Below are 15500 nucleotides of genomic sequence, written 5' to 3'. Positions count from 1 at the left end.
TAAAATGTATGAAATAGACTACACTATTTCATACGTCTTAGGTAAAGTATCTTATTTTAACTTGAATATTAGGTTCAAGGACAACGTGACACCTGCCGCGGTTAGTTAGGCAGCCTCAGTTTCCCTAATCATGAATATTAGATGAAATTGTACTGCGTGTTTGAATGGCTCTTACCACAGAATCACTTCAATCATGTACTGTACATTTACATAGCTCATCGAAAAGAACCATTATGATTATTAAAATGCCATGGAAAAACAAAACCACAAAAAAGAAAGAAAAAACATGACAAAGTGCCAACATAATATGCTGGCTGGAAGGGAAGGTTGGCTAGCTAGCTATAGTGCTGCTCATGGCCCAAAAGGGAGCTCAGCAGTGGTGGAAAAAGTACTCAAGTGTATTAAATTATTTCGAAAATAGCACATCTACAAGCTCACAATGCATTCGCATCGCAACACATTGTGAGCTTGAAGAGCTTGTATATAGGGCTGAAGTGATTTATGCATGTTTTGTAATAATAAAATATTAAAGTAATCGGTAACTAATGTTTTCAAGTAAATGTAGTGTAGTAAAAGTACAACATTTGCCTCCGAGATGTAGTGGAGCAGAAGTAAAAGTATTGGAAATTGGAAATGTACAAAGTACAAATACCTAAAAAAATTACCTATAAGTACACACAGTAAATGTACTTAGTTACTTTCAGTACATTGATGTTTGCTGATGAAGAGCTCTGTGAGCCCCATTGATCCACCAGGGATGAGAGTGAGCTGTCAGAAGCTATCACGCAAGTCAAAGACCCACTGTCAGCCCTCAGCCTGTGCAGTCAAAGTGATACTGCTAATACAGCACTACCGATGGAACGTGCGTATATATGCATGTGCACACAAAGAGATGGATTCATTTATTTGTTTAAAATGTTATTTACACATAAATAGCTCGTTTACACATAATATTAGCTATGATTTGTCAGGAAATTAAAATGTAATTTCCAGTTCATATATGATTGTAATGCTTTGTTTCAAAGTAAATGCCAATTCACTAAAATATAGACAGTTTGTTTTTCATTATTCAAAATGACAGCCTATAATTGGTCCATGGTCAAATTAATTACCATTGGTAATGATAAAATAGTCCATTGGTCATGAAAAAATACAAAAAATAATGTCTGTCTCATAGGAGGGCTGTGGCATGCAGTTCAGAAACCACACAATTTTTTTTTAAACAGGATTAAACAATATTTCGTTTTTATTATCGTAAGAACGATGGCTTCCATTTTTTAATGCCTGCCATTAGCAGGCTTAGGCTCTTTTCTTAAGTGGTCCTTTAAGAGAATAACATGGCAGGTTCTTGTTCAAAAACAGTACAGGAAGAAACAGAGCAGTATTGCAACGATGGAGCCACAACTACCCTGCTAGTGGGTGGAGACAAAACTAAAGTCAGCAGCTTAGGTTCGATTGATTGATTTAAGGATCAAGCAACTACAGGTCATGCCACCGCGTCATGTCGACATCATTCAGCTACGTCACCACCACCACCCGTGATGGGCAGACTGCACACAAACTAACCTATCACTGCAAACATCTGGAGCAGAGGATCTGTGCGGAAAATGACATTGTTCCATGTAAAGCACAGTGTTTTAGTGAAGGAACACACATGTATTGACCTTTAGACGCTGCTATAGATAAAGACGAGTACTGTAACAAAATTATATTAAGACAGATGACTGTATGAAACTTTTAGACTAGAGATAGAACATTCCTTTTGCTTCCAAAGAAGGCCACTGCTTCAAACGTGTCCAAACAAACACATTTTTGTACACATGCATTGCACACGTGTGCACTCCACACACAAACACACACACACACACACACACACACACACACAGTCACACGCGCGCACGCACGCGCGCACACACACACACACACACACACACACACACACACACACACACACACACACACACACACACACACACACACACACACACACACACACACACACACACACACACACACACAGTTTGCCAAAATATCCCAGAGTAAAAGGAACAGCCTAATCCTTCTCATACACACAGCATACAAATCCAGTAGTGGAGTACTCCAATCTCTCAATCTCTCCTTGACACTAAACCCAAAACAGTGCTAAGCCAACGTGTAACCACGCTGCTAATACTGTGCATGGTACAAGGCCCTTTTAATCAGCAAAATTGCAACCATCACTAGAGAATAATCTGCCAAGGCAGCATAGTCAGTTGTGGGTGAGTGCAGTGATGTGGAATTATTAAATAAATACAATTCTCTCCGCTGAATTTGTTCAGACAGCAAATCCAACTAAAGAAAAAATAGGTTGTTGGTGTTTCACACAGAACTGTTGTAACCAAGGCTTTATATTCAGGAGTGAAGTTACAGCATGGATGAGAAGTAGGCCTACAGATAAACGGATGACCCCCCCCCCCCCCCCCCCAAGGCAGTACTCAAATGAACCCTAGCCCTATCCTGGACATGTCATAATACTGTAGGTGGTGGTGGGGCATTCTGTGGAAATCGATCTACAAGATTGTGAGTGTTTTCGGTACAAGATGTTTGGTGTAGATAAAAAGGCAGGGACGAACTATAGGCATCAGCGCTAACCCCTCTGGGATTCAGACAACAAAGTTAAGTGTTAACAGGAATTAAGATTGACCCTTTACAGGTCATGGTGGTCTACTCACCCTACCGATTCAAGTAAAGAACATTTAAGGTCACAAAGAGAAGTCCAACGCGCTTCAGCCACATTGTGAATAGAAGTGCTCGCTCTGTGCTCAACAGCATAGAACTATATGATATCAAAGAAATGTTTTATTAATTTGCAGGAGACTGTGACTTTATTAATTTGCAGAGGTAACTGCAAATTAATAAAACGTGCAGACCCACTTGAGTGCTTCTGCTCCAGTATGGGTAGTCTACTTTGAAGTGCCCATGGTAACTTTCTTTTCAGATAACAGTAAGGCCATCATCAGACATCAGTGGTAAACTAACAGGTGAATAGCACACACTGACTGTTACACAACACCATTACAAATCAGGATGTTCTGAGCCCATACTGTAAGAACAATGGCATTCTACAAACCATCAAAGGAACAATTCTTCCACAGCACACAGGATAAAGAAACAGGGGGTGATATCTCCAGCTTTGCATCGACTTAAGAAAGATTATGAAACTGTAAAAAATGCAGTGCGTCAAACTATTTCCATCACTCCCTTGTGATGTTAGCCCATACAGTTCAGTTAGTAGTTCACACATGGCTGCAAGGATAACTCAGTTAAAGCATGCATCATGAAACATGCAAATGTATCAACTCACAATGAAGGGCACTTAGGGCAGTAAAACATTAACAGTTCATATCACACTACATTGAAACAGAGATGAGAGAAACTTTGGTGATGAATTTCAAAGCAGTCATTCAAACCCACACTGACATACAGAAGTTGTCAACAAGCAGAAGAAAGTTTCTTACAGGAAGTTGCTGAGGTGAGAACGACTTTGAAGTTTGAGAGAACAGTGTTTTTGCCACATCGTTTTGTATTTTTCTTTTCTTTTTTAAATGATATTAAATAGCCCTTCATTGTATACTAATACTATAATATGTGTGTTGTTAAATGTTTCATTCGAATTTTGGTCGGGTATTATTTTCTCTGCCTACCACAACAAGCCTGTATCTGAGAGGCTTGAGAAATAACCAGTATTAATAGGGAAATAGCCTACGGTTTTGTTCAATTAAAGGCGGCAATGAATATGAATATGATTTTTCAACTTCTCTCATGCAAATAAAGTCCCATAAATGTTCCATGGATGTATGATGGAAGTTGCAAAATAGTTCATTTTAAAACAGAAGAAAATAATTTGTCAATGTGGGAGACATGCATCAAATCTAATGATTTTACATGCAACGAACGTCACAACATAAACATGTTTAATACAGAACTCTCTCATGGACCTGGCTATAAAGTATGACAGCAGGTCACAATTACATTCAAATTAGAACAACTTATAGTCGATGACATAGTGACATTTGTTTCACTACTTTGTAAAATATAACCTAAAATCTAAAGCGTATATACCGTATAACTTGAAGAAAATAAATAATTCAACAGCAATCTCACCTTTCAACGTGCAGCGCGCGAGCGGGTCATCAGACAGAACAGAAGACAAGCGGTGATGACAGCTCAGTTCCAAGCGCCCGGAGTGACGAGTCTGGATCCCATTGCCTGGAGGTATGGTGGCGCTGTGATTGGCCAGTTGGTTATTATCACATTAATGCATTTCTTGCTGACCTGTAATGTTTAACAGCAAATAGATATGCTCTGAGACTGAGTCTGCTGCTGCTGTGGATCTGCTGAGAAAGAGAAACACATTAATTAAATTAAATATTATTTTGATATTCTACTGGAGAGAGAGAGAGAGAGAGAGAGAGAGAGAGAGAGAGAGAGAGAGAGAGAGAGAGAGAGAGAGAGAGAGAGAGAAATTAAGAAACAGAAATCTATTTTACTGTTACTTCTACATATATGGATGGTTGATGGGCATCCCCATATCTGGATATGGGTACCAGATTAAGTTCCAGGGTGCACTCAATTTGTCGCTAAATTAACCCCGAAAGATATCTATAGCAGTTGATCCCGCCCCGGAGCGGCACGACGTGAACTCTAACAAGGGCACCGCCATAATCTTGCCGGAGACGCTCGAGCTCATGGGTATTGTAGTTTGTTCTATTGGCAGCTACTGTTGCACGGGACGGCACGTGCGCTGTCACAAAACTACAACCATGGCCGTTTGTAGTCGATTGACCAAAGCTTGCGTCAGCGCAAGGAAAGTGGAAACAACAGCACGCCGGGCAAACTTGCGAGTGGTGGTGCTGCTGGTCAGTTTTGTCCATTTTAAAGCATATATACTGCACGCACATTTTAAGCCAACCCTTATTCTCATACACCGGTTCAATATAGCGGAACAGATGAAACTGTTCGTTAGTGAGGGCAATCCACATTGCCTGAAGCCGTTAGCGACGCTCCAACTGACAGGAGTTACATGTGATGTTCAGCATGTCAACCCTGAAGGTAAGAACGTGGCTGGCTTTTGCCTATATAGGTGCTTGGCGAAAATAACCGATCTACAAGCTATTTTATCGGTCTTACAACCGACCTGTCAGCTTGTAGATCGGTTGTTTTAGGCAATCGATACTGTCAACATTATCTAGTTTGCTTGACATAAATGAATGACAGGTTATGAGTTGACAGCTGGCAACTGCACTTGAGAAATGTCCAGAAAAGCCTCTATCCATCTCTAACCCATCGCTGCACTCTTTGTCTTGTTCTAAAGGATTTGTTTTCAGCAGCCTTTTGTTTATGGTCTTCTAGCTAGGGTACGAGCATACTGTACATGTTATGTCTGCCTGTGTAAATGGCACAAAGGTATGTATGGGAAAGAACAGATATTCACTGTCTATGCATAACCCACCCCTTGCATGTGTTAAATACCTTTTAAATCATGGCCCCGTTAGGGTATGGATATTGATATTGTTTTGTTAAAGCAAGTGTTAAATAGTTCAATATTCTGGTAGTACTCATTGCTATAGTGTTAGTTCAGTAACAGGTGTCTACAAAGGATACATACAGATCAACAAGTGATGACATAAAGTTATAAGCAGACAGTGCAGACACATTTATAATGGAGTCGGGAGCACTATAAGAATATATATAGTGCTTTTAACGTTAAAATGTTTGTTGTTTTAACCAAAACATTTAACTTGCTCCCAGCTGTCCACTAACTATATCATTCAGTGATTTGGAATCTGCTATCCACTTGTGTAAGAGCGATTAAAATAATAACTGTATTATTACAGTTGTTTATAGTGCTTGGTGAGGACAGCCCATTCCTCTCTACAATACAGATTATAGAACTACTCTCCCAACTACTTAGTGACGTCTTTTTCCCATGATCTTTGACCTGGTGGAAAGTCAACTGCGAAGTCGAGTAATTTGGCCCTAGCAACATGATTATGTCCCTGTGCTCTAAGACTGCTTTGGGCCTCATCTGGTTAAGTCTGATTGTGTCTTAACACACAGAAGAGTCCGAAGCCCAGCTGTGTCTCTCCTTAAAGAGCTGGATCGCACATACACAGATAACCAGTAATGACTACAATCACCATCTGGTCTACTGTGGCCACACTGCATCAATAGGGAGACTAAACGCATGCACGCACGCATGCATGAACCCCCTAGTGTACATATTCTGGGCACGTAATAATGATAAAAAAGCTGTATTGTGACTGTGAGCTAGCTTGTAAATCGGCTGTTTTCACAGAAAAGATTTGGTAGTAGGGATGGGACGATATAAATTACATGTCACCATTATTATTATTATTATGGATGGGGTATTGCTAGAGGACACCCTAGCCCCCTTCCTCTTTGTCATAGTCCCGGACTACGCATTGAGGAAGGCCATCAGTGGACGAGAGCAGGATCTTGGTCTTATCCTAACACCAAGGAGGTCGAGACGACACCCTGGCCTACAGTAGTCCTGACAGACCTGGACTACACAGACGACATCAGCCTGCTCTCCGACCACGTGGAACAAGCTCAGGAGCTCTTGAACAGAGGGTAGTCAGAGTGTGCCAAGGTTGGCCTCCGGCTGAATGTCTTAGAAAACTGAAGTTATTACCTATAATTAACATCCCATCGGAGCATCCACCCCTGACAACAACAGGAGGCACTGCTGAAGTCAAGGACTTAAAGTACCTGGGCTCATGGGTCAGCTCAACAGAGCAAGGTCTTAAAGTGAGGAAGGCACATGCATGGAGGGCCCTGAACGGCATGGCCAATGTATGGAACTCCAACATCCCCCGTCAAACCAAACTCAGCTTCATATATGCAACGGTAGAATCTGTTCTCCTATACGGCAGTGAATGCTGAACCCTGAAGTCAACCCTGCAGAAGTCTCTAGATGGGTGCTACACCAGAATGCTGCATGCCGTACTTAACATCAGTAAGAGAGAGTGCACAAATACCAACAAGAATCTGTATGATGGAATGCCAAGGGTGAGCCAGAAAATAGTAGCCACTATCCAGCAGAATGAGACAAGCAGGACACTGCCAGAGCCATTTAAATACGACAGAGTTACGACAACTCCGTTCACTTCATGGGGCCAGTCCAATGGCGGCTCTTCTACATAGACTTCTATTGGCGAAGTGCTAGGCGAAGAGTAACGAGTCCTGGAACGGAAGTTGGGAGAATGCACTGGACTCAGGCAACAGCCCAGCTTTAACCAATTTAGACCGTACGACGTGTTGCAATGTCAATTCATCACTAATCCAACCAACGGGTTGATATCAAACAAGATATGGTGCCTCCTTCTGCACCATACTCCTTGCTCTTTTGCGCATGCACGTTGTCGTTCACTTCCCTGTTTACCGTTCAAAGAAAGGCTCGACGCGTGTAATCTAAGGAGCTCTCCGTGGTTTTGACCAGATGGATATACTAAGTTCTTCATTTCTGACTTCAACATGCCTCTCGTTCAAAATATGAAGTGAGCGATCATCAGCGACTTATATCGTAATCTTACTGTGCAATACTTTAAAACAGTTGGCATCTTGCACACATGCCTAAAATTGCTGATATTTGGGCTGCCCTCGTTGAAAACAATGTGCTCGAGCGCTGTTTTCTGACACCTCAATGGTGTAACTCTCAGCTATATGGCTCTGGACACTGCCAAAGACACCAAGAGCTGCCAGCCAGAAAACTAGACGGGCACCGGTCACGAGGACATCTGACATTACCATACACAGTATGGATGTACTCAAGAAAGATGCAGGAGCACAAAGCACCAACGAACTGGCCCAGACCCAGATTTATGGAGAACCGGGACGACTGGAAGCGACGATGGAGGGCTCATCTGAGGACGATCTAAAGAGAAACAGCTGATCTACAAGCTCACAATGCGTTGCAAGTTGCAACGCGTGTGAAATAAGAGCGTACTAAATGTGCTCTCTTTTTTACAGCGTTTTATCGAGTATGGAGGGTTTACTCGAGTATGGAGGGTTATATAGTGTATATGACGGAGAGGACTATTTTACGATTAAAGTCTCCGCAATACGATTATTGTGAGCTTTTTTATCACGATAATTGATAACTATTATCGTCCCATCCCTATTTCCTAAAAAGGAAGGGACCAAGTACAGTGTAGAGTAGACCATTGGGGATTCCAGTAAACAAGGTATAAAGGGACGGGTTATGTGGTTATATTAAGTAACAGTGAAAAACTTACTGTGCTTTTCCCATGAGCTACTTGAGCCCATTTAAAAAAAATAATAATAATCTTCATCAGTGCCCAAAATAGGGACACCAGGGTGAAAGTGGTAAAAGGAAAAATACAACAACTGGCCTGTATTTTGCAGTTCAGTCAGACGAAGTATGAAGTCTAATGGTATCATTGTTTTTTCTTTTCTTCCAGAGCGAGTGGTGCCATTCCTCAGCCGTCCAGCCCTGCCAGCCATGCTTCTGCCCAGTGGACTGCACCTTTTCAGTGCTAACGCAATCTGCGAGTCAGTAACCTGTAGTGCTTCTTACTAACTGCTGTACTTACTTACTTACGTTGCAGATGCCAGTTTGGCATTTTGGCTTGGGTTTAACCATAAGTATTACTATCAACTTGGTCATAGGCTTGTTTGATTAGATCCTAATTAACATGAATACAATAATGAATATGTTCTTATGAATAAAATCTATACGTATCTAGTTTACTTCACTCACTTACTGGTCTATACCTTACTATACTTACTGTATGTCGCAGAGGCAAAGTGTTTCCTACATAAGGACGTTTTCGTGCCCCCAAAATAGGTTTTAGCCACCCCAGCGTCATGGTTCTCTCTCTAAAACAATACCAGCACAGGAAAAGAAAGTAAGGCTAGAGTGCAACTGTAAACATTCTTATTATCCTTTGGTGTTTTAATTGCACCATCACATTTAGGTCTCAAATTAACGTACTAGGAGATGCCTCGCTCAGGTCTGTACATTTGGTGTGCAGCACATTATAAACGAAGTCATGCTGATTGCTGAATGGATTGTATCTGATTCTGACTAATGAAAATCATCATCGTCATTATCGTTTAATTTTCCGCCACATAGGGAGATTATCTATTTATTTTTGATCCCACTGTAACACCTCAGGTACCTGTTTGAAGTGAGTGGACAGCTATCCAGTGACCAGTGCCTTCAATGGCTTGAATGGGAAGCCACGGAGCTTCAGGTAAGATTTTGTTTTGATCAAGATAAGAAAACGTATTATACAGTGATAGCATTGCTATAGGTCGCAAAAGAGGAGTTTAAGATGTACTTTGTCATTGCCTGATCTGAAGCAGTTCTCTCTTAACCCATTTAGGCCTGACGTCGAAATTAAAACAACGTTCGCACTGAAAGAATATATATTCAAAGATTTGTGCCACGTTTTTAAGATTTTTCAAAAATAGCAGACCTACAAGCTCGTAGTGCACCACTCGGTGGCGCGCTATGAGCTTGTAGATCTGCTATTTTTCAATAGCTAAAGTATAACATTTTAACCACTTAGGCTCCATACATACATTGTCATACGTGTTGTGAGCTTGAAGATCTGCTATTTTCACAATTTTGAAAATATGGAAATTGTCAATATAATTTGACTGGGTTGAAAGTGCTTAATGTTTTAGGTTTAAATGTTTCATTTGTGTAGCCGGCGCTTATGGAGGCCCTCCACATGGCTGTGCTGCAGGGTAAACGAGCAGAGGCATCCAGGTGCCTCCAGGGACCCCTCAGCTACCTGGACCAAAGCCTGAGGAAGACCACCACACCATACCTAACTGCTGTACGTACACACACACACACACACACACACACACACACACACACACACCCTGTTGACCTACAATGAATAACATTTTAGGAAGTACTGAACACGCTCATACGCCTACTCACTCACACAAATGTATGTGTTATATATTAGCAAGTCTAGAGTTCATGCATTATTGGAAACATCGATTGAACTAAGCTTCCCCTCTGTGCTGTGCAGGGCCCCTCTGGCAATGTTTCCCCCTGCTTTTTGCTTTCTGCTAAGCTGGTACCGCATCTTAAGTTGTTCACGAGGTAGGGGAGGAGATCCCTGATGGCACTGGTGTGTGTGTGTGTGTGTGTGTGTGTGTGTGTGTGTGTGTGCGTGCGTGCGTGCGTGCGTGTGTGTGTGTGTGTGCGTACAGTATGTATGTTTCTGCTTGGAGATGGGGGATGGTAAAGTTCAGTTACGCCATATTCAGGACCCTGATGCAACACTTTTAACTGGTCTTGTATACTGTAGTGTAGATGATGTGTACCCACACGCGTCACGCACACACACACTATATACAGTAGTTCAAGTTCTTTATGCTATGTTTGATGTCAGACCAAAGCTTGACGTCATTCTGGATTCTGAATCCACACAGAAAAATAGCCTGGGTCTTATTCAGTCTTTTTGGATTCAGAATTGTGTGCCGTCAGTTGTGTATAAAATGCATATAAAATCTAATGCAGTTGTCTTCTGTTTTCAGGAAGCTGTTTCTGTGGCCGATATCGTTCTGTGGGCATCACTGCACCCTGTTATGTCTGATTCCACCCTAACAGGTGAATGCTGCTAATATTAATGTCTGGGCTAATAGCTTTTATGTAAAGTAAGTTAAATGTAAGTTAAAGTAAGTTAAATTTATATAGCGCCTTTATCCAAGGTGCTTTACATAGATTGTGAATGCACATTCACCCATTCACACGCACATTCAAACACGAATGGCGGTGGAACCATGCAAGGCACCAACTAGCACATCAGGACAGGAGCAATTAGGGTTTCAGTGTCTTGCTCAAGGACACTTCGACACTAACTCTGGGGGAGCCCGGGTTTGAACTGGCAACCTTACGGTTATCATCCAGCCACACTGCCAGACCCGGACTACCGCCCAAGGTCTTTATTGAGTCTTTTAATCTCCCACATGTCCTTTGTTTTTGTTTGTATTACAATTAGATTTTGTTTTACTAGACAGATCCTTATGGCAGTATTTTATCTCGTTATTCTAAAGCACGTTGTAACCCTATATTTAAAAGCACTTCATAGATAAAGTTGACTATTTTAACTTTATTTTATTGCTCATCCATGATCTAAGCTTGAATTTTGACACGTGTTTGACCTCACTTCTCTTTATTCTTCTACTTTTCTTTTCCCTTTCCTCTTTTATCCAAGGCGAACACAAGGCACTGCGTACATGGTTTGACCGTGTGGCCGGTCTGCAGGCCTGTCAGACTGCAGCTCAGAAGGCGCTGCAGGGAAATGGCCTTGAGGCACTGAAGGGCTTCATGCAGAGGCAGCCTGCCCCACACTGCAGCCAGCGCAGAGACCCCCAGAAACACAGCAGCAGCCCCACTGAGGTACAGCAGCACAACTATAGTTTGGGTATGCCTGGAGAGTAGAGCAGAGACCCCCAGACACACAGCAGCAGCCCCACTGAGGTACAGCAGCACAACTATAGTTTGGGTAAGCCTGGAGAGTAGAACACATACCAAGACTCCACATCATACCTGGAGTATGCTCTCTTATGTACCCCGGGCCCTTGCTACTCTTTCTCCTGTATCTCATATCCCTACTGCATCGGAGAAAAACAAACTGTACTGTAAGTTTGTTTTCAAATCCTACTGTTTTTTTGCACAACTAAAAGTTAACAGCGTTCAAAGTGAGGCCAGAGTTACTCATTACAGCTTACCGGTCTCCTTTGTAAAGTAGATTCAGTCTCAGGGTGAGAATTAACCTGGCTCTGTGGATTGTAAATTAAACCTCTGTTAGGCTATAGAACAGTATACTGTATAAGGAGGATTACATCAGTATTTCTCCATCAGTCTGTTGTACCACTTGTGGAGCTGTTCGACTCTTAACAGCTATTTTATCTAACTTTTCTTTTAAAGGGCTTCAGTGGGTCACATTTGTTAAAACAGTTAAAACTGTATTTGACTAACATTTGTTAAAACTGTTAGAGGATTTGAACAGGTGTTCAAACAGGTGAACAGGTCAAATACAGTTTGTTACCTTTGAGACCCATTGAAGCTCTTCTAAAGAAAGTTTTGACTTTGAGGTTGTTTTGGATATGTGAGTTTTAAGTGTTCTGACAACCAGGCAAAGTGTTGGCATTTGACTTGACAAAATGAATTATTGTGTTCCTGCAAGTGCAATATGTAATATACTGTATGTAGACTCATAGGAATAGATTATGTGACAACCAGTTATAGTCTGGTGACCACCGGAGAGACGGGTGACAGCCGGAATGTAGACGGCACCCCAGGGGCAGTATGGGTTAGCGCCCCAGCCTGCATCCTCCGTGAGGCCTTTAGGAGGGTCATTCGAGCCGCAAGTGGAGCCTGCAGTGCTACCGTTGCCCAGGTGGAGCCTGCAGAACCATTGCGGCTCAAGAATCCACCACTCCTGAATGAAGTGTCTGGTGCTGGGAGTCTGGTGCAACGCACAGGTCCTTCGCTGTACTCCTCGCTGGTCCACCAGGAGTGGACCTGGTGAGACGTAGGAGGGGCCCGGACAGGAGGCAACCCACAGAGCCTAGTCCCTCCACATGCCAGAATTGTACCTCTCAGTCCCGGCATAGTAGTTCCGGAGTGGTTCCAACGGATTGTGTGGCCCTAGTCTTTTCCTAGTGGGTCTGATCGAGGGTAGCTACTGGGACGTAAGTCGGGACTTGATCACCCCGGCTGGGTCACCTGAGTGAGGGGTATGATGTTAGCGAGACCCGAAACCCTGATGACTTTAGGATACATCACTGAGGATACGTCCCAGTTGCATCCATATGATGTATTTTCGTTCTTATGTCAAATTGATTTTTTTAGATGTGTGTGTCCTGATTTAATCTCGAAATGTCTTGTACAACTCCCAGTAGACCAGAGCAGCTCCACTATATTTCTATTTTATTTTTTATACTTTTTGAATTATTGAACCTTCATTTCATAATGGAAGTCAACGGCACTTGTTGGGACGTGACCCAAATTTGTAGTCGTATGTGTCATTAATATGTCATAGACGACACATGAAGTCCGAGATTTATATTGGAACCTCACTGCTGGTTTTCTTTTTATTGAGGGGCGCTAGCTCCTCCCTATGCCCAGCTTTCCGGGTTTGTGTGAACACAAACATTGGCTTGTGGTTGGCTGAGCAAAGTACATATTGAAGATAAAAGTGAGGGCAGAAAAGTGAAGACGCCAAAAAGTGACTGGCCGGAATTACTTTTGTGATGATTTGATTGGCTGAGCACGGAATGTGATGTACTGTATGATGATGTATGCACTCCTCACTTCAAACAATATGCAATATGATGATGTCACAGGAGTTTCTAGGACACAGTGACTGAAGTTAAACCTTTACTTTTGGAGAGTAGCAGGTCATTTCCATTTTGTTCTGTGGCTGCAGGGTGAGGGAGAACGTCAGTTCACCGAGGAGGAGATGGAGTCAGCTGCCGTCACATGGGGTCAAGGACTGGACAGCTGCTCAGTGAGCACGGAGAGAAAACACCCCATGTAAGTATCCACTATCTCACATTAGCAGTTTTTAGGCTCCATGCATGCATGCGTTCCCTCAAAGACACTTTGGCAAGACACGTGGCTGTTGATGGACACTTTACATGACTTTACATGTGGCCCTAACCACTAACGAAATCCTAATTTATACATTGTTGTATGGGGGGAATTACTTAGTTAGTAGTTTGATAGTAGTATCAAAAATGACATACAAACTACTAACTAAGTAATAGTACTACGATATTACTTGGAGACCTGTCTATGATCATCATTCTACAGTATGATGCACCAACTTGGGAAGTTGGGAGGGTTTCAGGGGGTCTCAGGGCATAACATTAGTATTTTGATGATGTCTTGTTTTTAATGAAGTTATAACTGTCAAATTTACCCATTGGTACTAATAAAGGGATCTTGACTGTACTTAATTTGTCAATTATTAGGTGCCGGAGCACGGTTTACGCGCACATCCATGCGCACATGTGTGTCTTTATTTAGGTCTTTTTTACCTACATTTAACACAACAAACGACCACTGACGGGTCGGCGGGTCGACCGTCAGAACACAATGGAGTAGACATAACATTTTCAGCAGAAGTTTGCACAGGGGCCCGAGCTGGCCGTAAGAACACAAACACAATATAGTATGCATATATAACATTTGCAGTTAAGTTGGCTACGAGCTTGTTTTGAAATATCTATATAGCTTTTTCAGAAAACTGTCATGATGTAAAAGACATTTTTAGAATCTGATCTCAGGTCAGAATGGGTTAAATACAGACGTTTGGGATGGCGGTACGCCTTCTACAGGTAGCAGAGCGCATCTATACTGTAGGTACCGGAGTGCAGGAGTGAGGTTCAGGAGCCAAGCTCCGGCTTTAATTAAGCACTGGATCTTTTTTTTTTTTTATATTTTTTATCCCACGATTTTGTAACCCATTTTTCACCCCTGTGTCAATCATCTAATGTGATCCTGGGCTCTACACACCCTCCGCCAACCTGGGGAGAGCAACAGACTTAACTCATGCTTCCTTCATGCTTGAGTGTCCAAGTTGCTCCTTTACACCTGACAGGGGGGAGTTTCCCTGGTTGGATGTAGCGCGTGGAAGGAACACGTTATTCCAACCAGTTCCTTTCCCCTCCATCAGGCGCCCCGGCTGGCCAGGGGGAGGCAGTTTAGAGACCAGGATTACTGCATGTTTTTGTGAGGGTATCTACCCTAGGGGACACGGGGAGAACATGCAAACTCCACACAGAAAGGCCCTTTCGCCAACCCCGCCTTCGGGTATGGGCACTGATGACGCGGAGGAGGAAACACGCCGCCAGCACCCACAGCGCCCCGAGCGGGAATCGAACCCAGGACCTTCTAGCTGTGAGGCGACAGCACTACCAACTGTGCCACCGTGCCCCCTAAGCACTGGATCTTGACTGATTTTCAGCTGACAATCTGTTATTTTCAGCGAGCAACATGGTCGTACGACAGAGTATTATTATAAATTAGTCTAAAGCACCGGCGTATAGGGTCCATTGGGCTACGTGGGCCGTGGCCCAGTCAGTTTAGAGCAAGAAAAAAACAAACAAGAAAAACAACAAAAGATAGCCTACTTTGGCAGCCCTTGTGCATGCAAATTTCTGTTTAGTATAGCAAACCACAGCATGCAAGCCGCCTTTGTTGAGTGGTGCAACCACTCCCTTACGGAGCTATGTGTGTGGGTGCCTGGGTGGGTGCGTCTGAGCACAAAATCACCACCTGTGTGCAACCTAACACACACACAAACACACACGCACATATTAACTGTATATGGTGATTTCGGGTGTGCCAGTACAGTACAGTGACAGTACAGGGTACAGTAGAGGGACCCCCACACGGTAACTCTGTCATTTCTCAACCGCTTTCGGGCCGGCACCCTGGG

The 15500-nt window shown here is 42.9% G+C and overlaps 2 protein-coding genes across 3 annotated transcripts in view; one reads left to right on the top strand and one right to left on the bottom strand.

Moving 5' to 3' along the window:
* Positions 1 to 4163, bottom strand: part of arhgap9 (Rho GTPase activating protein 9) — a 68801-nt gene extending 64638 nt beyond the window's left edge. Inside the window, exon 1 of the mRNA XM_083770860.1 lies at positions 4144 to 4163. The gene's annotated coding sequence lies outside the window, so the exon portion shown is untranslated. The remainder of the gene's footprint in view (positions 1 to 4143) is intronic.
* Positions 4164 to 4866: 703 nt separating this feature from the next.
* mars1 (methionyl-tRNA synthetase 1) overlaps positions 4867 to 15500 on the top strand; it is a 31726-nt gene continuing 21092 nt past the window's right edge. For both annotated transcript variants that reach the window (XM_083771255.1, XM_083771254.1), the window contains exons 1-7: positions 4867 to 5091; positions 8484 to 8574; positions 9200 to 9278; positions 9738 to 9869; positions 10585 to 10657; positions 11265 to 11449; positions 13485 to 13591. In XM_083771255.1, coding sequence (XP_083627381.1) covers positions 4989 to 5091; positions 8484 to 8574; positions 9200 to 9278; positions 9738 to 9869; positions 10585 to 10657; positions 11265 to 11449; positions 13485 to 13591 — 770 coding nt within the window. In that variant the 5' untranslated portion in view covers positions 4867 to 4988. The remainder of the gene's footprint in view (positions 5092 to 8483; positions 8575 to 9199; positions 9279 to 9737; positions 9870 to 10584; positions 10658 to 11264; positions 11450 to 13484; positions 13592 to 15500) is intronic.

This window comes from Protomyctophum parallelum (genome assembly GCF_964188405.1).
Source record: "Protomyctophum parallelum genome assembly, chromosome: 8".
Classification (NCBI taxonomy): Eukaryota; Metazoa; Chordata; class Actinopteri; order Myctophiformes; family Myctophidae; genus Protomyctophum; species Protomyctophum parallelum.
Note: the sequence above shows the minus strand (reverse complement) of the source record. Positions and strands in the feature narration are given on the sequence as shown.